General features: G+C 36.8%; 1 protein-coding gene across 5 annotated transcripts in view; it reads right to left on the minus strand.

Annotated features, from left to right (window-relative positions):
- Positions 1-25,258, minus strand: part of Slc4a4 (solute carrier family 4 member 4) — a 421,377-nt gene that overhangs the window by 184,715 nt on the left and 211,404 nt on the right. For all 5 annotated transcript variants that reach the window (XM_074042041.1, XM_074042042.1, XM_074042038.1 and 2 more), the window contains one exon: positions 3,880-4,015. In XM_074042041.1, the coding sequence (XP_073898142.1) occupies positions 3,880-4,015 (136 nt within the window). The remainder of the gene's footprint in view (positions 1-3,879; positions 4,016-25,258) is intronic.

Here is a 25,258-nt window from a genome sequence, read left to right on the forward strand (position 1 = left end):
GGAGAAAAGAAATAGGAGATAAAGTCAAAGAAATCAGGGTAAACAGTTCATGAGAAAAGTAAAGGCAGGTACAGGGAGAATAAGTAATTGGAGGTGAGAGATGATGGTAGCCTGAATCAGAGTGATAACAGTACTAAACTTGAAATGTAGTGAGATTAGCTGAATATCTGAACAGCTGAGTATCTTTGAGAATACAATAGAATCTGCCAGCTGATCAGATAACAGAAAAGCAGGAGTCAAGGTCCAATATTCTGGATGAAATAACTAGAAAAATGGAATTATTTATTGAGATAGGAAAATCTGTAGGAGGAACAAATCGTGACATGTTAACTTTGAGACTCCTAATAGTCTTCCAATTATTTGATTCCAATTAAGGAAAGAAGTCTGGGCTAGAGACATAAATAAAGATGTCATGAAAATATTGATGAAATAGTTTGAAACTAAACATAGGTCCTCTTCTAAGCTTTATTAGTGATGTGCTGGATACCCTAGATCTGTCATTCCACAGCTATCCAACAGTCATAGAAAGACAAATTATAACAGAACTCTAACTTTGATCAATATTTGTAAGAAGCTATTATATTCTGATCAGTTATTTCTAAGGCAATCAGTTCTCAACTAATCACATATTTAACAAATAGTTATTGAACAGCTATTATGAACCAGGCATGGCAAAAGGAATGGAGAATACCACAGTGAACCAACATACATGGTAGTCTCTGACTTTAAATGAATTATTGTAATGAGAGAAACCAAATGAAAACAATAATGCCACAAATACAATTAACTAATAGTAATTGTGGAAGTCTTAAATAACAGGAGTTATGAAGTATAGATAGGCTTTTTGTGAGTACTTTTAATCTCTAGACAGTTCCCTAACAAACAGTATCCTCCCAACACCCTTCCTCCCCAGCAGTACTGTCTTTTCAGCGGCATCACCAAAACAGCACATAAGCTCCACCTTCCAAAAAAAATTTAAGGACAGTAAGGAATTCTATGTCATCTTAACATAGCATGGGGGCTCACACCTATAAGTCCTAGCTACTCAGGTAGCAGAGACTGGGAGGATCTTGTTTGGAGGCCAGCATGGACAAAAAGTCCATGAGCCCCATCTCAACCAATTAAAAATAAAATCCTGGGTGTGGTAATTCAAGTCTGTCATCCAAGGTACACAAGAAGCATAAATAGGAGGATTGCATCCAGGTTGGCCCAGGCATAAACTCAAGACCCAATCCCAAAAATAATGAAAACACAAAGAGTAGGGGCATGGCTCAAGTGATAGAATGCACAAGGCCCTGAGTTCAAACCTCATACCACCAAAACAAAATCTTAAATGGAAATATTATGCCTATGTCATTCAACACTGAGTTACCTATAACAATGACCTCCAGATGAGAGATCATGCAGATTAAGTGTAGTCTACATTTGACTGAAACCAAAAACAGAAAACCACTCCTGAATTCCACTCTATGATAACTACTCACACAGGATTTCAAGATGAAAATAAGACTCAGAGTAGCTGTCAGAGGCACAGCTGACTACACCATATATGCACAGGAATGAAATTTTAGATCAATAAAGTATGTGTAGTATTAGAAAGGATACATCCCAATAAGACCTGCACTTGATAGAACAGAAACCTCAAGCCCAGGAAGACTACATGATATCCTAAATGTTAAACAATTAAAGAACAGCAAAGCCAACTAAATATTTCAATGCACAATTGAGGTTGCACCAGTAGAAGTCTTGATCCATAGTTTCCATCAAGAAGGAGAAAGAAAGAATGGAGTGGAAATACCAGTAAAAGTTTTGCTTTGGAAGCCTTCTTCTGAAGGACATTTTATGAACTAAAGGTATACTTTACAAGGAATTTTTAGTATGCAAGTTATTGGATTTAAGAGAGGGAAATAAGAGCCTTTACTGTATCGTGGGCAGAGGACACAAAGAGCAAAGAATAAGAAACATCAAAAGACAGAATGAGACACGGGGTAGAAATGTGCTGCCTTTTTAAGTAAAAGAAGAAAATATTAATTAGCTATCAACCAGAAGAATTTAAACAGGCACATCACTGTGTATCAGAAAGACTGCACAACAAATGGAAAATAAAACATTTTAAAATTGAGTTTCTTCTCTTAGTACTACGGTGAGGGCCAAGAATAAAATGTAATGCCTTTTATCTTTTCTGACCATGTTTAAGTTATGGAAGATAAGAAATTCTCTATGGCGTCTACTAAGGTTTTTCAAAGCAGATATGTCTGCAAGGCCAAGCTACCTATAAATTCTTTGTGAAGAATGAAAGCTTCTCCACACCAAATGAATTAATTTATGAAGCTTCTCCTACACTAAAACTTCCAAATGGCTAGAGATATTCCATAGTACTTATAATTATGTAAATAAGAAGAGCCAAAGTTTGAGGACTTAACCAACAAAACATATAATCAACTTGACGAAGACTTGATTTAAAATGATACCATGTATGAAACTTTTAAGGTATGCCTCAAAAAATAAAAGTTCTTCCTTTAACTCTTAGAAAAGCCCTCATATAGAAAAAGAAAGACTGTTGAATTATTGCTTCTTTATTATTCATCTGTTCATACTGATCAAAAATAGCAAAAATAATTTCTTTCTGACTCTAGAATGACCTACCTAGAACAGAAGAACAGATATTGGTCCTTTTCCCATTTATTACCATAGAAAAAGACTATCACCTAATTTTGCTTTGTTTTTCTTAAACTCAAAGCTAAGATAAATGACTGGTAGTCCTTAGATTATAGAATACTATATTGAACTCATTTCAATCTTTTCAATAAAATACAGAGAACCATGTTTCTTTTGCTCATTGCTGCACTCCTAGTACCTAAAACAGAACATGATGTATATATACTTATTCAAAAAGCACTGGTTGAATTTAATTAATCTGAATCACAGACTATAAGAGGTATATCTTAACATGTTTTTATCTGGAAAGGCAAAATACACTGGTATCTCTGGGTAAAAATGACAATGAGACCAACAACTGAATTATAGTAAAATCTTTAATATATATAATTGTTATATGTTATGGAAGACTTAATCTGGAATTTATAACTGAATCTACATTAACGCTCTGCTCCCATGTAATTCATGAAACCTTAAAGACATTTGAATAGTGCTCAATTTACGAAGTATTTCCATATATACCCATATACATGTGTGGATATAAATATTAACGATATAATTATACATATAACTGGAATTATATTTATAAAACATGCATACATAGTATATGTAGTAGGCATTATTATCCACTCTTAATTGATAATAAAACCAAAGTTCTAAGAAACAGTGCCAGTCAGGGGCTAGACTACAAAATTAAACTGAGGCCTCTAAATTCCACATTTAGATTAACTTTGTACTTGCTTTCAGCTGGATATTTAAAGACAACATGTTTTTACCTGAAATTATACCAACTCTGTCTTATAACTATCATTGTCTTCGTAATATCTCTCCTATCAGAGAATGGGTAATAAGTCAGACAAGAGCTCACATAATACCTTGGCATTTGAAGATGGGTAGGAATGCATCTCCTGACTTTCATCTTTGGGTGCTTGAGTTTATTATCTCCATAAATTATTTTATTATAAAAGACCATATAAATTGAGATTTACTTTTCACTCCTTATAAAAATCAAAACCATACTTTAGCAGTGAAATAAGAGGTGCCCAGCATCAGCATCAATGTTAAAGGAAAGAAGAAATAGTCAGTGCTTCCTTAACTCAGCCAACATATTACCATCAACCATACAAGTGATGAAGCTAGAGAAGACACTCACAAGCTCACCCATCTTGCCCTGAATTTGTTTCCTAGGGTCAGTACTAAGTACAATCAGTCATGCCTCACCTTGCAGTCTCCTTCCACTCCATCTCCTGCCCATCCACGGCCAACAGCTCATCCAGTTCAGTGAAGAGCTGAGGAGGTGCTGGGCTGTCATCTTCCTCTCCCAAGATGAATCGAATGCGCTCTGCGGCTGGAGAGACTGCAGAAGTGAAAATACTGTGGTTAAACACTGGCTGGACAACCCTGAGGAAAGTGTAACTTCGGGCTCTTCCTCTCTCTCCAAGATTATTGGGCTTCTCATCTACATTTTCGGTGGACATCTTTCTTGCCAAGGCTCCCTTATGTTCAACCTAAATCAACAAAGAAATCAAACTCTGTCTCTATTCCTTTGGTCCAAAGTATATCTCAGTTCTCTCTCACTCTCCAGGACAGCACTCCAGTGCTGTGTGGTTTTTGACAAGTAACCTTGAGGCCTCAGATGAGCTGAGGTCCAACCACGACTCCCTCTCTTCCCCACTTATGACCTATCCAATATTATAAAACACAAATCAGCTTGAACCAATCAATTTTTCATGTTGCAGTGGGAGGGGCAACAGAGCACCCCAATCCTGAGTTTTCCTTAAGTCGCCTTCTTCCATCCAGCTGCCCTCCCTCTATCCAATGTCTACACCCAGGGCCTCGCAGGCTTCTCACTGCCTGTGACTGGCTAACTGCAAAGTTGATGAAGGAATATTTAACAAGATGAGGCTTCTTCTTTACATAATAGCAGTACCCAAAAATGTTTAGTCACACTTCAATGCAGTTGAAAAACAAGCCCAAGTAAAATATTGTACACCTGATGAGAAAAAAAGAACATTTTCCAACACACTTAAGCACATAATTAAATGCCCTACTAGCTCCTTTTGACCCCATGTCCTGAAAATCATATAATGAAAAATTAACTAGAATTTCACCTACACTGTAAGTTATTTTCTCTTTCTTTAAAAGAAGGGGAGAAAGAAAGGGAAGAAAGACACAGAAGGAAAAGAAAGAAAACCATTTGGAAATTGATGGCCACATTTCAAAACTAAGGCCCATGGATACTGGGTAAAATAATGGCATATACACGCAAACGCAATCCAAACACACATTACATAGAGATGAATACGTACAAATTTGTAGAAATATATGTATACAAACAACCTATTAAAACTTGTATCCTCTGCTATCTGAAAACTGCAGTAACATAGGACAGAGTAAAATCCCACAGATCAAACTGTTAATTAACCCACAAAAAATACTGAACCTAATTAGTAACCAAAACTATTAAAAGAAAATACAGGTTTTACCTACTAAAGTGGCAACGGCGAAAAAAGAATTATAACATACAATGTTTAGGAATCAACACCAGCATCTTTTGATGCTGAATGCTGGTAGAAGCCTAAATGGGAACATCTCTCTAAAGGGAAATTTGGAAGAATATGAAAATGTTTTAAAAGTACATACTGTAAACCAGCAATTTTCCCACTAAAATATATTCATTCCAAAAATAATAGCTATTTCAAAGAAGTTGCTATAGAAGTGATCATTGTTTATAATTAAGAAAAACAGAAGAAAAAATCCTCAATACCCAAAAAAGAAAGATTGGTTAAATAAAGCGTGGTACAAATATACAATAAAATTCCATGCATTCATAAAACATGAGCTCAAAGGGTTAGGGGTGTGAGAGCGGTAGAGTGTTTGCCTATCATGCTTTAGTCTCTGGGTTCAGTTCCTCTATATCATAAAAAAGCATAATAATAAACAAAAGAAAGCATTACTATACCATTACAATTGAAAATAAAATATTAAGTAAAGGGTGAATATGGTAGAAAAAATAAGTACTCATGTATGAAAATGAATCAATGAGACCTACTGAAATTGTTCTAAGAAGGAAGGAAAGGGGATTAAGGAAAATGATGGAGGAGATGAATCTAACTAAGATATATTGTAAGCACTTTTACAAATGTCACAGTGTACCCCCAGTACAATGATAATATGCTAATAAAAAAGAAAGAAAAAGTATGAAGTCAGGATTGCCAATAGGCCATTTTTGGCCTATATACCACATAAAATCAAATGAAGAACAAATAGTAGTGATCCTACTTCGGTAAACAAAAAAATACACATATACATAAAGTAAAGCCTGGAATTGAGGCAGCCCTCACCCAAATGGGTTCTAACATCAATGTTTTTCAGTACCACAGTTTAGTTAAATAGCCCTAGTTCCTCAACAACACAGTTTGAAATTAGTTAATACAGTATATCAACTATAACTGCATAAAATGCAAATTTTGCTGCTAGTCCTTCAGTCTATAAATCACTATATAACTAACAAATATGCATCCTGATCACTGACCAATCATGGTATCTCTCTGAGCCTGTGGTGATTGGATACTGCATGTTCCCCATTCAGTTCACATACGTACAGCAAAGTGTGGTTATATTGCCTTCTTGTCACCCAATGACAAATCCACATTGCATGGATAATCAAAACAGGAAACTGACCAACAAAGTTGACCATGCAACATAAAAACAAAAATTGATGATATCAGAAGTGAAATCTGATTCAAACACAAATGGACAAAAAGAAAATCATCTGGTGCGTGGAATTTTGACAATCCCATCATTTGCTATTTAGAGACTCTGGATATACAACAGATCTTAGTAAAGACAAAGTAATAGACACGTATAAAGGGGCTGATGGTCACAGCTCAAGTGCTAGAGCATCTGCCTAGCAAGTGCAATGCTCTGGGTTCAATCCCCAGTACCACAATTATGTCAGGTGTGGTGACATGCTGTGATTACAGCTACTGAGGAGACAGAGACAGGAGGGTCACAGACCAAAGCCAGAATGGACAGTTAGGGAAACCCTATCTCAGAAACAAAATACAAACAAAAGGGCTAGAAGCATGGTTCAAGTGATAGAGCAACTTGTCTAGCATGCATTTGACCCTGGGCTCAACCCACACAGAACTGCCAAAAAAAAAAAACACATACAAAGAAACGAGTTGTGATGAAAAAGAAATAGCAGCCTCTTCAACAAAAACTGCTGGGAAAACTGGTTAGCAGTCTGCAAAAAACTGAAACTAGATCCATGTATATCACCCTATACCAAGATTAACTCAAAATGGATCAAGGATCTTAATATCAGACCCCAAACTCTTAAGTTGATACAAGAAAGAGTAGGAAATACTCTGGAGTTAGTAGGTATAGGTAAAAACTTTCTCAATGAAACCCCAGCAGCACAGCAACTAAGAGATAGCATAGATAAATGGGACCTCATAAAACTAAAAAGCTTCTGTTCATCAAAAGAAATGGTCTCTAAACTGAAGAGAACACCCACAGAGTGGGAGAAAATATTTGCCAATTATACATCAGACAAAGGACTGATAACCAGAATATACAGGGAACTTAAAAAACTAAATTCTCCCAAAACTAATGAACCAATAAAGAAATGGGCATGTGAACTAAACAGAACTTTCTCAAAAGAAGAAATTCAAATGGCCAGAAAACACATGAAAAAATGCTCACCATCTCTAGCAATAAAGGAAATGCAAATTAAAACCACACTAAGATTCCACCTCACCCCTGTTAGAATAGCCATCATCAGCAACACCACCAACAACAGGTGTTGGCGAGGATGTGGGGAAAAAGGAACCCTTTTACACTGTTGGTGGGAATGTAGACTAGTACAACCACTCTGGAAAAAAATTTGGAGGCTACTTAAAAAGATGGACATCGATCTACCATTTGATCCAGCAATACCACTCTTGGGGATATACCCAAAAGACTGTTACTCCAGAGGCACCTGCACATCCATGTTTATTGCGGCACTATTCACAATAGCCAAGTTATGGAAACAGCCAAGATGTCCCAGCACTGACGAATGGATTAAGAAAATGTGGTATCTATACACAATGGAATTTTATGCAGCCATGAAGAAGAACGAAATGTTATCATTCACTGGTAAATGGATGGAATTGGAGAACATCATTCTGAGTGAGGTTAGCCTGGCTCAAAAGACCAAAAATCGTATGTTCTCCCTCATATGTGGACATTAGATCAAGGGCAAACACAACAAGGGGATTGGACTATGAGCACATGATAAAAGCGAGAGCACACAAGGGAGGGGTGAGGATAGGTAAGACACCTAAAAAACTAGCTAGCATTTGTTGCCCTTAATGCAGAGAAACTAAAGCAGATACCTTAAAGCAACTGAGGCCAATAGGAAAAGGGGACCAGGAACTAGAGAAAAGGTTAGATCAAAAAGAATTAACCTAGAAGGTAACACCCACACACAGGAAATCAATGTGAGTCAATGCCCTGTATAGCTATCCTTATCTCAACCAGCAAAAACCCTTGTTCCTTCGTATCATTGCTTATATTCTCTCTACAACAAAATTAGAAATAAGGGCAAAATAGTTTCTGCTGGGTATTGAGGGGGGGGAGCGGGAGGGGGTGGAGTGGGTGGTAAGGGAGGGGGTGGGGGCAGGGGGGAGAAATGAACCAAGCCTTGTATGCACATATGAATAATAAAAGAAAAATGAAAAAAAAAAAAAAAAAGAAAAAGATGGCAATAGCCAACATAAAGAAAAGTCTTCATAATTTGAAACTTTTTAAAGGTCAAGGAACAAAAGTAACTTTTCCCATGGATTATTAGGGTTTCCTTTATATTAATTTCAGCTTGTATAGTCACTTTCATGGTCTTGTACTACTTCACAAAGCAAGACTGCCTCTATATATAGGCATATTTAAACATTAGGGTACATTTAAATTAAATAAGAATATTTTAAATGCTATAGATTTTACTGCTCAAACTTCTATTTTCTTTGATTTACTTTTCTATAAACTCTAAAATGTGTACAATTCATTCAGTATTTATTGAACACTCAATTCTCTACATAGGTTCTGCTTCAGGCTCTAAAGATAAAGCAAAAACATGACAAAAAGATCATTATTATTATCACATAAGTAGGGAAATAAACATTAACTAAACAATTAATTCATTATGTGAATTAATAAGGTAGCACATAAGCCAAGAAAAAATATTTGCTAATTGTGTTTGCAAAACATCAAAAAGGGTAATTGAATATATATCGGTATGGGTACAATGAATATGCTTTGTTTCTCTAATTAGAAAAAAAATGGATTTGAAATTTCTTACTCCCCCTAGGAGAAAAAAAAACTGAAGTTTTAGAACTTTTACATAAAAACATATGCAATGCCTTTCCAACCAAGAACTGGAAGGTGCAATTGTTTTAGGGAATCAGTGAGGGCATGAAAATGAAGACATCATGGGCAGAGTTTGGAATCTACACAATACTTGTAAGGAGCAGAATGTTCACAGTATTAAAAGTTTAATTACTGCACTCATCATAGTAGTTCTGGAACTGACAATCACAAATCTGATTAACTTCTCATCAGCATTCAACATCAAAGACCCTTAAATTTGAAGTAGCTTTTAGAAGGGAGAAGTCTAGGGTTAGATAATCAGCTTTTTGTACATTTCTAAAGATGCGGTTTAGGTTGGCTTCCGCCTCTAACAGAGAAGAATAAATGTTTTTCCAGCTTAAATAACAGGATCTCCTGCATTGAGGGCACACATCTCTGTTCAACTCTAATCCACACAGCATTGCTCTCTGGCCTGGCATTTTCAATTTGGGAAAACACCAATCAGTCTTTATTAGACAGCAACTTAGCAGTGGCTTTGTCAAATGGAACGGAAGAGGAACATTACATTACCTCTAGGTCTTAATCTCTAGGTGCCGTGCCTAACACTTGTCATAGGTTAACTTGTTTATTATATACAGGTCCCTGAGCAACCAATATAATAATCCTTTTAGGAGCAAAATTCCAAAATTGTGTGTCATTAACTACTCTAGTAAGTTTCCCCAATTGTTCCCCTAAGATTTCTCAGGAATTAGAAGAGACTGCAGCAATTGTATCACAAAGAATGACCTGTGGGAGAGGCACCCTCTGTGGCCAGAAATATCCTTTCCAATTGCTAAGATCACTCTTAACACAAAGATATGCAAAAACTGAAAGTCCCCATAATGAACTATGTCCGGAATTCACTGTTTCCCATAAACTCTGATCAAGTAGGGAAATGAACTAAATATAAAAGACAGCATTGCACTGAGATAATGGTATAGACTCTGGAGCCAGACTGCCTGGGTTAGAATCTCAACTCTGTTACTTATTAACTGTGTGACCTGAGACATGTTAATTAACCTCTGTGTGTTTCAAACTCTGTACCTGCAAAATGGGGTGCTGATTATTACAGTAACTATGAAATAAAGCTTAAATTAGTTTTAAAAATTGTTGCTGCTTACTAGCAAACTCTGCTTAATGGCTAAGCAAGAAAATTCACAGATATTGGCCTTGAGAGTCATAGCATGTTGATACTATATAAGGAAAGAAAACTGCCAGCTAGAGGTTCACACCTGTAATTCTAGTTACTTGGGAGGTTGAGATTGGGAAGCTCTGCCAAGGCAAATAATTTGTGAAACCCCATCTTCAAAATAACAAGAGTAAAATGGACTGAAGGTGTGGCTCAAGCAGTAGAGCATCTGAGTTCAAACCCCAGTCCCACCAAAAAAAGAAAGAAAAGAAAAATGCCAAGCGTTGTACATGTTTTACTTCAGTGAATTTAAATAGTTTTGCTGATGAGGACACAAAGTGTACCAACATTCTTAGAAACAGACACTAGAGACAAGGAGAAAATTAAAACCCTTTAGTCTCACTTTAACAAATAAGTCAGAAGAATGTCAGAAAATCAACTTTCATTTCATAGAAATAGATTATGATTCTAAACAATAGCTAACGTAACTTCACCATAAAAGAAAACCTAAAGAAAAAAGAGAAAGAGATTCACAGGGAGAGGGGAGAGAGAAAAATAAACAAATAAATCCAGTAATCTTTGTCAGACAAGATCAAAGTGCAGTCAGTGTCTCTGATCTGTCTTCATTTTCTTTTTAATTCTGTCCTCTGGTTATAATGTGTTTGGGTTTTTTGAGTAGCTCCAGAATTTCCTGGCAAGTCCTATGTCAATGTGATTATCACTGACCAGTGTCTACATGCAGAATGATTAAGTGATCTATAGTGTTACTGGGAGACCAATGCTCCCAAAGCCATTATGACAATAAGGAAGGCAGACATAAGGCAGGAATGCTGGCCATACCCACTCCCACTGCCAGTCCCCACAGCAGACATCACTTACACATCATCACATTCATTCCAGCTGAGCCTGAACTTGGCCTCAGATTCATCTGGGCAGCTACTGTCCACCAGTTAGAGGTGGCACAGGAGAGGAAACGTCTCTGCCATCCCCAAATATAAGACAATTCACTCTCAGAATGCCTTTCCCGTCATACTGACCCCTACCTGTGTGTCCAACCCTGTCTTCACACAGCAACCCAGCATTGTCTCATGACTCACAGACACGCATACTTGCCCATTCTCTAAATCTTTTCTTCACTCTTCCTTTCTAGAATATTATTCTTTCCTCTCTTCTCTTGTCCTAATTTGATTTTCCAATTAAGAATTCTAACTTTTCCAATATCCCATTCTAAGAGGAATTAATCATTTGTTTAGACCAAACAAATACACGGCCTGTTAAGTATTACTTAACTTTGTATAGGCAACTTCTCTCCCCAGATAGACCACCAAACTCCTGGAAGGCAAGGTCCGTGATTCGTGCTCCCTCCTCAAAGACCAACTCAGAACCATGTACACGACAGTTACTTTAAATTTGAATTAACAAATTAGATATGACTGAATAAACCCGGGACATTTTGAAGTGCATAAAAACATAACCATTTGTAAAATGACTCTCACATTAAGAACTCAAAGAACTTTGAGACAGAAACTATCTAAGTTTTGAAAACTTAACCTACCCTAATTTATCTTTGCATGGGCTAACTGTGACCAAAACATAGTAGCCATTTAATGTTGAATAAGCCTTTAAAAAATGAATAAACACCTTGTGTAAGCTATTTCTCTGTGCTAGTAGCAATCTCCCCCTATCCTGAAGAACCATAGCACTTAGTCTGTACCTGTTAGGACATTTACTACCTATCTGCTTTGTATTTTATTCATTGCTGTGATTTGTCTTTGCATACCTTTACTTTGGGATACCATCTGGTTCATATTTTACTTAAACAACTTTTTGTGCCTACCTTGAACACAGTAAAATTACACAAAAATCAACGGATGAAGAAATGAGTCAGAGAATGAATGAATGAAAAAATGAACAATATCCTACCTGCAGATTGTCAGAAGAGATTTTTCTGTTTCTTTTCTCTCTTCTTAAGCACCTTGGAAAATGACATAGCATAACAAGATGGAAACTCTGAGGCTTAGCCATAACATTCCATTTGGTAGCATAATTAACAGTTTTTCCCTTGGTATTCATGGAAGATAAGGAGAACCACCCCCTTCCGTACCAAAAACTGTGGATACTCAAGTCTCTTGTATTGAATGGCACAGTATTTGTACATAATCTACATACATCCTCCCATACACTTTAAATTGTCTCTGGATTACTTATTAAAATACCTACAACAATGTAAATTCTGTGTAAATAGTTGTTATACTGTATCGCTTAGGGTCTAATACCAAAGGAAAAAGTCTGTACATGTGCAGTATAGATAAAACTGTCATAGACCTTTAATAGTTTCAATCCATGGTAGGTTAAATCCTCAAATGTGGACCTGTGGATATAGAGGGCTGACCATATTTATGAGTTTTTATTATATGCTATACACTATGGCGTTGTTGAAAATCACAAAATATTTTTACAATACAGTTTCCAGCTTCAGAAATTTATGGATGGGAAGATAATGGGTATAGATAGAAGATAATGAGGGGAAATACTATCAATAAAAATGTAACATGCATAACTAACATGTTTGAATGGTTGCACTATACAAGGCAGTGTATTAAGTACATTCTATTTGCTTTGTCACTTACTTTAAACCTATATTATTTACATAAGCCTGTGAAATAGTTACCATTATTATTCTCTTATATTATAGGTAGGGAAATTAAAGTTTTAAGAGGGCAAGAGACTTGCCCAGTATCATTCAACTAGTAAATGATATGACCTCAAAATTATCTGTGCTCCTTCCAAGCACATTTCTTAGCTACTGTACTCTCACTTTTAAAAAAATTAAACTAATTAAAAGAAAATCATGGTCAGATTGCCATATGAACAGTACAGACAGTAAATGTGTTAGATTTCAGGAGAGGCAGAAATCACAATGGCATATGAAATAGTCCTAAAGCAAATTAATTGAACATTTGGTTCATTATCCACCAAAAGGCAATTTGTGAATGTGCCCTTTTATTTCAGTCTGGGAAGCATCCCACTGTGGCCACCCTGCAAGCTAAAAAAACTTTTACTAGAAATAATGGTCATAATGAACAATCCACACTGAGCATGACAAGTCTACATAAAACTCCCTTCAGGGGGCTAAATGAAGACTTCTGGGTTTTGTGTTTTCTCCTTACAAAGTCCACAATTTGATAAAGTCTTAGCTCCCAAACCAAAGTATAAAAAGAATTAGCTATTTATATAAATTATCAATGTGCTATTATCAACTGGTTTGTCATTTTAAGCATTTATTTGTCTTTCATTCTGAGACAAAAATTTATGGATAGATATCATAGTTGTTAAAACTTCAATAACTAATCTAATTACTACTATCACTGACTCTAAATACACTTATATGTGTCTATAAAATCCTCAAACTTCATTTTCTCATTTATAAGTAATAACTAAATGATGTTTCATAAACATAAATATTTAAAGGACACTATAGTAACTATCTATTGATCTTGCCTACTCATCAACCCTAACCTCTTTTTCTATTTTCCTTTGGAGAACCATGTCTGGGCAATGAGAATATCAACTCCTGGCCAAAATAATTCTTTTTTTGAGTGGGCACTTTACCTAATCCAAGCCAGACAGAATAAACAAAGTGTCAGCTTTTTTGCTGAAACTATCAGGAAATAAATCTCCACTTTATACTGAGACTAGATGGTAATAAAAACTGTGAAGTGCAGATGACCATCTTGTAACCCTAAAGGAAGAGCTGTTTGAGACTAACATAAACAAGGAAGAATTCAGAACCAAGGCAGAGATAGCTCCTGGTGCCATCTATCTAGCCATACCTAACGTCAGTTGTTTTTCAATCATATATGAAAATTCTTTTAAGGAGATCTGAGCGGAATTGTCTGTCACTTGGAACCAAAGGAATGCTGATACACACATCTACAATTCCATCTTAATAGGTTAGAACATAGCTAATTTCCATAAGTTAGGTGTATCATCAAATTAATTGCCATGAATAATCTTTTTTATAGAACCCAAGTTTTGGACTGATCTGCACAAATCTAAATTTTTTTCTATGCCTTAATCTATCTTTACCTCAACTCATCTAGAAAATTACTGTCAATTTACATGCTAGCAAGCTGTAGATAGGTAAATTAGATGGTTTCTTTTCCTGCTTCAAATTAGCCAAGAAACTAAGACAGGCAAATAGCATTCATTAAAATGGACAATTTTAAACATACATAGGTGTATCCATGTATTAATAAGCTGAAAATTATCAGAATTAGCCTTAATATTCCATAACATTAGTATTCATCTAGAGAATCAATAGCACTAAAAACCTAGATTTCAGAATCTTACCAAAATATCTCACTTAGAAGTACAATAAGTTAATAGTGGTCCCAGTGATGATTTAGCAGTCAAATAAATTTGGCCTATGAAGTTCTAGGTAACGTCATTCAAAAAAATAAATAAAAAGCCATTGGTGTGCAGGGCGCCACAGGCTCATAGCTATAATCCTAGCTACTCAGGAAGTAGAGAAAAGGAGGATCACAGTTCAAAACCAGCCCTGGAAAAGCATTCACAAGATCCTATCTCAAAAATACCCATCACAAAAAAAAAATAAGGGCTGGCAGAATGGCTCAAGCGGTAAGAGTGCCTACCTAGCAAGCAGGAGGCCCCAGTTCAAACCCCAGTGCTGCCAAAAAAAAAAAAAAAAAAACTAAATAATGGTATATAGCATTTTTGGTCTTATTTGTTTATTATCCCAATTATAACAATTATATTAATCATAATTATTTTAGTTATATTATTATTGTTTCAATATTTTAAGAATTTCTATCAAAAAAAAGAAGCAAAATTCAACCAGTCACTTGATTCTTAGCAAACTCAATGACTACCTAAACTAAGTAACTAAATTAATGAGAAAGCTGAGCTTTTTGACATTTTTTCTGGACTTTACAATCATTTTCTGTACTTCAATTAATACAGGTCTACACTGTATTCACCTTGTGAGGAAAAAAAAATGGCTCACAGGAACAGAATAACCAGCTTCACTGACTCTTATGTATTACAAGAACACAAACCCCTGAAAAGTCCACTCCCAAGTATCTGCCAGGTCCCCAAGCACTGTTTCACACATACTCATCATTTAAGGCTGCAAAAAAAAAAAAATGCCCCTGTTAATGTTCTCTGTCTGCAAAACTCACTTGGAAAGAGAGGCAGAATAGCACTCCCAATACCCTGCCAAGGATGTCACCTCCCAAAGTCCCCAGGGTGGCAGTCCTTGAGGTGCCAAGAAAGCACCGTAGTAAAAACAAAGGCAGCAATCAGGAGCATCTAGACAGCATGGCAGAAAATGGGGATTTGATGGGTCAACACAAAGCTCAATGCGTTATCTGCCCCTGCTGGAGTCCTAAATTATGTCAATTGGTGTACCAAGGAATTCCCAGAAGTGAAGAAAAGTAAGAACTTAGGTAAAGAAGAGGAATTTTTCATTTAAGTAGAGGCCTTATCTGGCTTAATAGAACTGCAAGGCACTCAATGTCATACATATCTAGAAAATCATTACTTCTGGTTGTTCTTAACTTCCTCTAGTCTTTTGTTCACATCAAATTATTCTTCCCTAAAGATCCAGGCCCTTCCTTTAGTGAATCAACAAATTCTTTTTGTGTTGTATGTTTATCCCAGTTATAACTGGGTATCTTGTACTTAAAATCAAATACTGATTTATATACTATGTCTAGGGAAAAAAAAATACCAGCAGAAAATATACACTGAATGTTAAAAATTATTATCTTTAAATGGTGGGATTATTGATGATTTCATAGTCTTGCTTATGTGTAAATTCTGAGTTTTCTAAAATTAACATTCATGTCATATTTATAAGGAAAACAAACCAATTAAGGTTTTTTAATTGCTAAATTGAGAACAGGCACATCATATTAATGCCAGACACTCTCCCAAAGTATTTGAGACTGCAGAATCTCAATTATCTTTCTCAATAAATGTCCAACTCAAATGCAGTCCCATAGTACTTGCCACTGTCTGGAGACTGGGATAGTGAGTTCTGACCCATGTAACAAGACTGCATATGGTTCTGAAAGCTAGTGGACTAAGGAGCCACAAAGTCCAAAAGTAATCCCAGGGGCACAAAAGAATGGGACTGGGGCGGGGAGACTTCATGAAAGGGGTAAGGAATCACTAAGTAAAATTAAAATGGGAAAGATATGGCCACACAGCAACCTTCTCCTAACAGATCTAAAAGTTCCTTGTGCGTGTCATAGTCACTATTTCCATTTTCCTTTAATTCCTCCTTCCCTACTGTACTTCTCTTTACTCTGCCAGAGCTGTACATGATAAGGTTTAGATGATGAATCACTCTGCTTAAGAGTGAGCACATCAGCATTTTTTCCAGGTTCAACTCAGACCAATTATCAGCACAATTTATACCCCGAGGTTTCTAAAGTCAGACTCAATGCTCATCAACGTTAAGAAATATTCAAGATTCCCAAAATAAACTCTACAGACTTGCTCAAGAGCAACTATTTTCTATACCATGTAGCTAAATTTACAGCTCCTATATTAGTGTCACAACCATGGTGCTAATGCTGTCATTAGATGTCTTTTTATATGTGGATACAAAAGAAAACATCCTCCTTCCTGTACCCTCTCTGTCTCAAGGCATGAGAATATAAAGGCACCAAACCGTAAGGAATCTTTAAGACTTTGTACTTCATGCCCATACTGCCAAAAAAAAAAAAAAAACTACCCATCTTTCCTGGATAACAGTATTGAGAAATGTGGTTCAAAACATAATCTTCTTAAAGGGGGAGAATAGGGAATAAAAGCATCAAGGAAACATTGCATGAGTGACTGTTCTTTAAAAAAAATAAAGTGACACTCCTTACAGATATACTGCTCCAAGGATTTTGATAGCATAGTATTATATAGAAATCTCAACAATGTTCTACAACAAGCTATTCTTCTTTTCTGCCTTCTTTAGATGTGTTATGACTCAAGGGCCCAAAATTAGTGGTAGTGATCCTCATCTTCTGTGAAGTTTAATTATATTCTCAGCAAGAAAAAAATATATAAAAGGTTCTCCAACATTTCCTATTTGACATCTATAGCTTCACTTTTCTCAAACAAAATAAAGCTACATTTGCTTATGCTATGGCTTGAATGTTTGTCCCTTTCAAGTTCATGCTGAAACTTAATTTCCATTGTAATGACATTGGGAGGTGGGACCTTAAGAGATGTTTAGCTCAGGAGAGCTTTGTCCTTACAAAAGAACTAAAGCTATTATTGCAATAGTCTTCCCCTCTTTTGTCCTCTGTTAATCCTGCTGCCATATGATGACTTTCGTCATGTTATGACACATCAAGAAGGCCAGCACCAGATACTGGTACCTGGATATTGGGCTTCCCAGCCTCCAGACTGTGAGCCAATAAATTCTTGTTCATTATAAATTAGCCAGTCATGTATGGAAATATCAAAATAACCTCCACCACTGTATAATTAGTAAATGTAGAATAAATAAATTATTTTTATTTATTTATTTATTGTGACACTCTGCTATAGCATCACAAAACAGACTGGGATACTTTATTTTATCTACCTAAAATAAAGCACCACATGTCTTCTGATCAGCAAAGACCTCAAAACTCAGCCAGAATCTAAACATCACTTGTACAACCTGAGTTCCACTACATGAGGCATTGCGTGTGAATGACAAGAGTCTAATATAAATGAGTAAGAGTCGATGCTATTTTTAAATACCTCCCAAATTATCAATAGAGATTTGCTAAATCCATTTTTAGGAAACAGTAAAATGGGATCAGCTAAGTTTCTAGAAGCATTTTTTTCAGGTTAGAGGATCATATTTATTATAGAAATAAAGTTCCTCCTAAATTATCCATATTGTTAAGCTACACAAAGCAGATGGAAAACTGATTAGAGTGGACTAGTGAGTGATTTCAATTTTCTATTAAAGTATGCTATGCACAATGTGTGTATTATACAGGATAATGTCAACAAAACTAAAAAATTCACTCCCTTCATACAATATGTTTTTGCTATACACTTTCCATCCACTATCTCATAATCCTTTCTATTAAAAGCCTGTATATAGCACTCCAAGTCATCTAGAAGTAACCTCAGTTCACTGGGGGTAAGGTAAATGAGCACCACTTCAAAAGAGATTCATTATTAACAGCTTCTTGTTTAGGATGAACCTGCAGAGAAAGTGTACTGACTTCTAAAGCTTGTGGTAATGTGTAAGGCATGGCTATTCCTTAATTGGGTGCAGAATTTCCAATTAATTAAATGTCAGTCATAAAACTAAAGTTCCTTTGCTTCTTCTCAGACAACTCCTGCTTTAGATCATCAGGTATCAGTTTAATCTTGTTTAGAAATACATTCGTCTATTTATGATGCCTTTCAAGTCCTGCCTAAACTCAAATGTCCTTCCAAGAAATGAAAGTTTAAAATGTTTTAACAACCTTATAAAATATTTCAGGAGAATTAGACACCCCCCTAAAAATTGCCCAAATCCCTCTGCCACCTCCTTTTGGAGGAGGGGGCCAGAAAAAGACACCATCAAAGTGGGGTGTCTGGGGATAGAATTATAAAGTTATAGAATGGTATAAAGAATGAGTCGGGGAATGTCTACTGAGTCAATGGAAGGTCCCTCTGGGTCTAATAAGCAAGATAAGACAAAAATCTATAAAAGAAAGTCAAGTTACAAATTCCAGAGCCAGCAAATAAGAACAGTGAATCTGGAGGGACCAGAAGGAAAAATCAGTATCAAATTACCAAGTTAAGAGTGAGAAGTTAAAGTAAACTGAAGTGAAAGCAACCCTATGTTGATGTTGGTGAGATAGCAGGACCTAAAGGTCAAGGTAAATATGAAATACAAATTCAAGTTGTCTATTAATATGAAAATGAACTAAAGAATTACTGCTGCTTAGGGACAGGATGGGGGGGTTAGTCCAAATAAATGTTAGGGAAGACACAAATAGAATAGTAAAGATCCTTCAAACATCAAAAGTACTTTGGCAGAATTCCCCAAATGATCAACAAGTGTTTATAGCAGCTCATTCTCACATCCTTAGAGGAACTGAATCCTTATCATTAGGGAACACTGATTCTAAAGGATAGGGTTCTGCACATGTTCTCCTGTCCAGTGGCAACCCAGGGCATTTATTTCATGAGAAACCACATCCCTGAGTTAACAGTAATCATGGGTAAAGTGATGGAATCTGAATTATAGAACCTGTATTCAGTACTCAGTTCCAATCTGCCTAAGCAAATCTCCTCTTCTCCCTTTGACTCAGTTTCCCCAACTGTTTGACATGTAGTGATAGGAAAAGTGAAGAGATTACAGTAGGCACATCATGGCTAGAATAACTGAATTTTGCTTCTGACCTACAAAAATCTACTCTGAAATACAAGATGTTGCTATTATATTAAATATACTAATGCACTATTCATTCTGCACTCTGGATCTCATCCTTTGAGAATTAATACCAAGAGATTTTTAACACTGAGACTAAAAACACTGAATGTGACCTTGTGGGGGAAAATAATCCTCAATAATATTCTCACCCTTTATTTACCAGCTTACTTAGTCAAGGTGTGTAATGAGCAATAGCTAGAAGTATTTAGACACCAGCTACAAAAAGAAGTTGCACAATGAATTTTTCATTGAATTTCTCATCCGCTGTGACCAAAAAGAATTAACCTGAAGAGGTAAGTGTACATAACCAACTGAATAGGTACTGGGTATTGATGATTAAAAACTTGAGACTTCACTGGAAGTAAAGACAGAGAAAAAGTAAAGAATGCTTCATGGTTCACAGATAAAGAGAGTATGTGGCAAAAAGTAGTGAGCTACACACAAGGATGACTGAAAGGAATCTGGGAGTTTTATGTAGAAAACAAGTCCTATTGACAATTTTTTACCTTTCGTCTTCAAGTAGTATTTTAGCAACCTAAGAGATTCCAGTGACTATTAAACATTGGTTATCTCAGAGATGCTCCTAATGCTTTAAGGTTGTTCTACTCTAAGATATGCCCACCCACTCTCTCCTCTTGCCTCACAGAGATATTAGGAAGTATGGTTCTTTACTACAGCAGAATAAAAGTCATGTTAAAGCGATACCTGTAAATTGGCCCTTAATCATCAAAAAAAACCAAAAAAATAAAAAAAAACTTAATATTTCAAAACAAAATCCCAAACATTTTAACAGATTCTATTATTGATTTACATAAAAAACAATTATAATTATTAAGTAAACTCCAAACATTTTTCTTGTACACTCAAAGAAAAATTTACAGTGTTATATTCAAGTAATCCTACTTCAAAACACATCAAAAATGCTGTTTTAGAGTTATCGTGGCCAAGCACAGTGGCTCACACCTGTAATCCCAGCTCCCTGAAAGGAATGCAGTTTGAGGCCAGACAGAGCAAAAAGTTAGCAAGATCCCTACCTCAACTAAAAAAGACCTGGGTATGATGGCATATGCCTGTCATCTCAGCTACACAAAAAGCATAAGTAGGAGGATTATGATTCAGTCCAGCTCAACCAAAAATACAAGCTCCTATCTCAAAAATAATCAAAGCATAAAGGGCTGGGGGTGTGGCTCACGTGGTAGAAAGCCTGCCTAGCAAGCATGAGGCCCTAGATTCAAACCCCAGTACCGCCAAAAAATAGTAACAAAACTGTGATCCCTGCTAAATGAATTATCTAAACAAAAGTCTAAAAAGTCAGTTTCAAAGATGGTAATATAAAACATCTCTAGATATTAAAATTCATTTTTTGGGCATTAAATCAATTGACATAAAATTTTCTCCAACAGAATGATTCACCCAAGTCAATCCACTTCAGAAAGATCAGATGCATTTAAAATTGTCCTGAAATGTGTATATGATATTTGATATCATGAATAACAATTGGCTAACTTACCTATAAAACTAGTATGTTCTGAGCAGAGTCAAAAAAAAAATAGGGGAAGAGGGCAAGATGAGGGATTGTTGACATATCTATAGCCCAGCTGCAACTAACAAGGGAAGATCAGAGGAACTGAAAAGGCACCCACAGGGTACCATAAGCAGTGAGAAGCAAAGCCCACTCTGAATCCACAAATAGAGAAGCAACTAATCACTGGAAGATTGGGATGAATGATTCACAGCTCAACACTCCCAGCACCCTGCCCCTTAAGTTGCCATGTGGCTCCAGGCTCCATTACTCAGCGCTCACTTGTTAAAAAGTCTTGCTTCCTGGGACACACAGGAACTCCGAGATCTATGCCCCACCCCCAAACTATATGCCCTGCTACCTTCAACCTGAAACTAGGGAAACCGGTGCCCCTGTGTAAACAGAACCTACGGCTCCCACTACTCCATAGGTAACAGAAGGTGCAAGCCAGCACACTTGGTTCCCCAGAAGCAGCGCCACTGAACTGCTCCCTGGAGCCCATGTGGGAAATCAGGCCCTAGGGCTCCCACTACCCAAAGGCTTGGTTTCCCCACGTCTACAGCAACTATTGTAGCTCCAGGTAGCCCAGAGCCATCAAGCAAGCCTCACGGCTCTCACTGCCTACAGACTTGGGTGCCCCTCACCTGCAGTAGCTGCCATGCCTCCTGAAGCCCACACCCCAACACAAGGAGATCCCATGGCCTCCAATGCCTTGTGGGCACCAGAGGATACAAGCCCTGCCCCTCACCTGCAGTAGCTGCCATGCCTCCTGAAGCCCACACCCCAACACAAGGAGATCCCATGGCCTCCAATGCCTTGTGGGCACCAGAGGATACAAGCCCGCTGGCTTTGCTGTCCCACAAGTACTCTCAACTTGCTTCTCAGTGCCAGGAGCCCACCACCACACACTTAAGTGAACCACAGGCTCCCAGGCTTTGCCATTCTGCTGGCACCAGGAGGCTTCCCTTCCCACAGAGCATGGAGGCCCAGCCTCCCCACTGTCCCTGACAGCAAGAGAGCTCTCATTCCCCCGTTAAAGAGCAAGAACGCCAGATTCCCCACTGAGGGGAAGAAAGCTATAATCTGCTACTCTGCAAGTGGCACACAGAAGCCCAGCAATTCACACCGCACCTCCCTGTAGGAGAGTCACATCTCTCCTGTCTGAGAGCTGGAATCTTACTCCTCCACTTAGTAGCCACACACTACTCTGCTGGTGCTAAGAGGCCTGCCCCCAACAATGCACAGAGACCCAGCACTCCCAACTGCAACTGCAGGAGAGCTCCTGTGCCCCCATCAAAGAGCAAGAACTTAAGCATCCTCGCTGAGGGGAGAAAAGAGGTAATAGGCATCAAAACAAGAGAGCTGCAAGGGATAATATATCCAGTATAGCCCTCTCTGAGAAACACTGCTGGAACTCCAGGAGAAAAAACCTCAAAACCCCAACTACAGGAGCACAAAGGACTAAAACCCTAACCAAAAATAACCCCAAATATGTAAATGTCAACACAGAATGAAACAAAAAGACAACTGTTCTCCATCCAAAGCCAATTCCACCACTAAGGATCCAAACATCTGTGTAGAGGAACAGCTATCAAATAATGAATTCCAAAAAACAATAGTAAAACTGATTAACAATCTCAAAGAAGAAACCCAAAAGTTAGTATTCGACCTCAAAGAGGATGTGAATAAAAAAATTAAATGAGTTCAAAGAGAATACAAACAGATGGATGAAATTAAAAAGACTATCCAGGATATGAAACAGGCAATCAATAAAGATATGGAAACACTGAAAAATAATAAATCTGAAATAAACAACCCAAAATCCCAAATAAATGTCACAATTGGGAGCTTGGTGAACAGAGTGGAGCAAGTTGAAAATAAAGAGTATCAGGAATGGAAGACAAAGTAGAGGAATTAGACCAAACAATAAATGATTATGAAAGAATGCTAAGAAAATATGAATGGAACATGCAAGGTATCTGTGACACCATGAAAACACCAATCCTGTGAATCACGGGTGTAGAAGAAGGAAAAGAAATACAAACTAAAGGCACAGACAACCTATTCAACACAATAATAGCAGAAAACTTCCTAACCTCTCAAAAGTGAGAATCACCCAGGTGCAGGAAGCTAACAAAATACCAAACTGTCAGGACTAAAAAAAGAAACATCCCTAAACACAGCATAATCAAAACTCTCAGCACAAAGAAAGAATTCTGAAAACTGCAAAAGAGAAAAGACAAGTCATATATAAAGGCAAACCCATTAGAAAAACAGCAGATCTCTCAACTCAAACTCTAAATGCAAAAAAGTCATAAAAAGACATAATTCAGGCCCTGAAGGAAAGCAACTGTCAACCTAGACTAGTCTACCCAGCAAAACTGTCCTTCCTAATTGAAGGAGAAATTAAAACCTTCCACAACAAGGAAAAACTAAAGGAATTTGCGACCACCAAGCCAGTACTACAGAAGATACTTACAGGACTTTTACATATAGAAGAAGAAAATAGAGTGAGACAAGAAGAATCAAGAAAGCAAGCAGACCAGTAAACAAGGAACAGGTAAAACTAAACAACAGGGGAACAAAAATGACTGGAAATAACAGGCATCTCTCAATATTAACACTGATTGTAAATGGCCTCAATGCCCCAATCAAAAGACATAGAATAACAAATTGGGTGAAAAAACAAGACCCAACCATATATTGCTTACAAGAAATGCATCTTACTGAAAAAAATAAACACTGGCTTAGAGTCAAAGAATAGAAAAAAAGTTTTCCAAGCAAATGTAGCCATTTTCTTGTATAAACAAGCAGAAGTAGCCATACTCACATCTGACAAAGCAGACTTCAGACTAAAATCAACCAGAAGAGACAATGAAGGTCACTTCGTGTTAATTAAAGGAACAATTCATCATGAGGAAATATCAATCCTTAACATATATGCATCAAACACCCATCTGCATTAAAAAACTCTAATTATATCAAACTCAGATGCAGAACATGTTTGTGACAGTGGAACTACTTTAAGGAACTCGGGGAAAGAGGGAAAGGAAAAGAGAATGACAGAGCAACCATAATACCACCTACCACAAGACGTAAAGGTAGAGGATATAAGAATGTGTATTGACAGCTGTTGAAAAACAAGAGGTGGGAGGTAAAGGAGTAAGGGAGAGTATTCAAAGGGATTGAACAGACCAAAGTAAAGCACACCAACAGTGGGCATGCATTGAGACATCCCTTTGTACAGCAACTTAAATATTAATAACAAAAACCAGGACTGTAAAAGAGGCACAATGTGTTTACGGGGAGGACTAAGGAGAGGGGAGATGGTGAAGGAAGGAGATTATGGTTGATGGACTTCATAAACCTATATGAAACAGAACTAAAAAACCTCTTAAAATCCTGCAATTGTTTTAAGTGGGGTGGGGTGGGGGCTCAGTGGGAGAGACAATGGGTGCAATATAAGCAATGTACAATGTAAGTCTAATGCGAATTGTCACTACAAATCCCCCCATATAATGAATGCATCCTAATAAAAAATTTATAATAATAAAAATATTAATAATCCTCATATGCCAAAACCTAGCTTACTTCAAAAGTGAGTTTCTCTTTTATCCTCAATCTATTACTTTTTAAACGATCAAAAACTTTGAGAGTAACCTGGATTAGAATCTTATTTGGTATATGTGCCAACTGAGCTATACACATACTACACTCTTATTTCAAAATTTGTATATCTATTTTCCACTATCATAGATTTTAGACTTTTGTTCATTTATCACTACTTGGAAGCCTCTTAAAATGGTAGTTATTAATAGACTGAAAGAATCTTCAGCTTGCTGTCTATTTTTTCTGTCTGGGCAGTTTAAACTGTAGTATGTACATGTGGATAGAAATAATACTTAACAACTATCTCTGTTGGTAAATAACATTATTGTCAACATATCTCCTTTTGTTATTAAAACATTCCCAAAACCTACGACCCTTTATATATTAATGTATGTTCGAGGAGGTTACATATATTACCCAGATACAGTTAGGGTGCAGTTAAGTAGATTTGTCTGATTTAAAGTCCATACTCTTCCTGTTACAGAGCGTTTCCCCTTTC

This window comes from Castor canadensis, chromosome 9 (genome assembly GCF_047511655.1).
Source record: "Castor canadensis chromosome 9, mCasCan1.hap1v2, whole genome shotgun sequence".
NCBI lineage: Eukaryota > Metazoa > Chordata > Mammalia > Rodentia > Castoridae > Castor > Castor canadensis.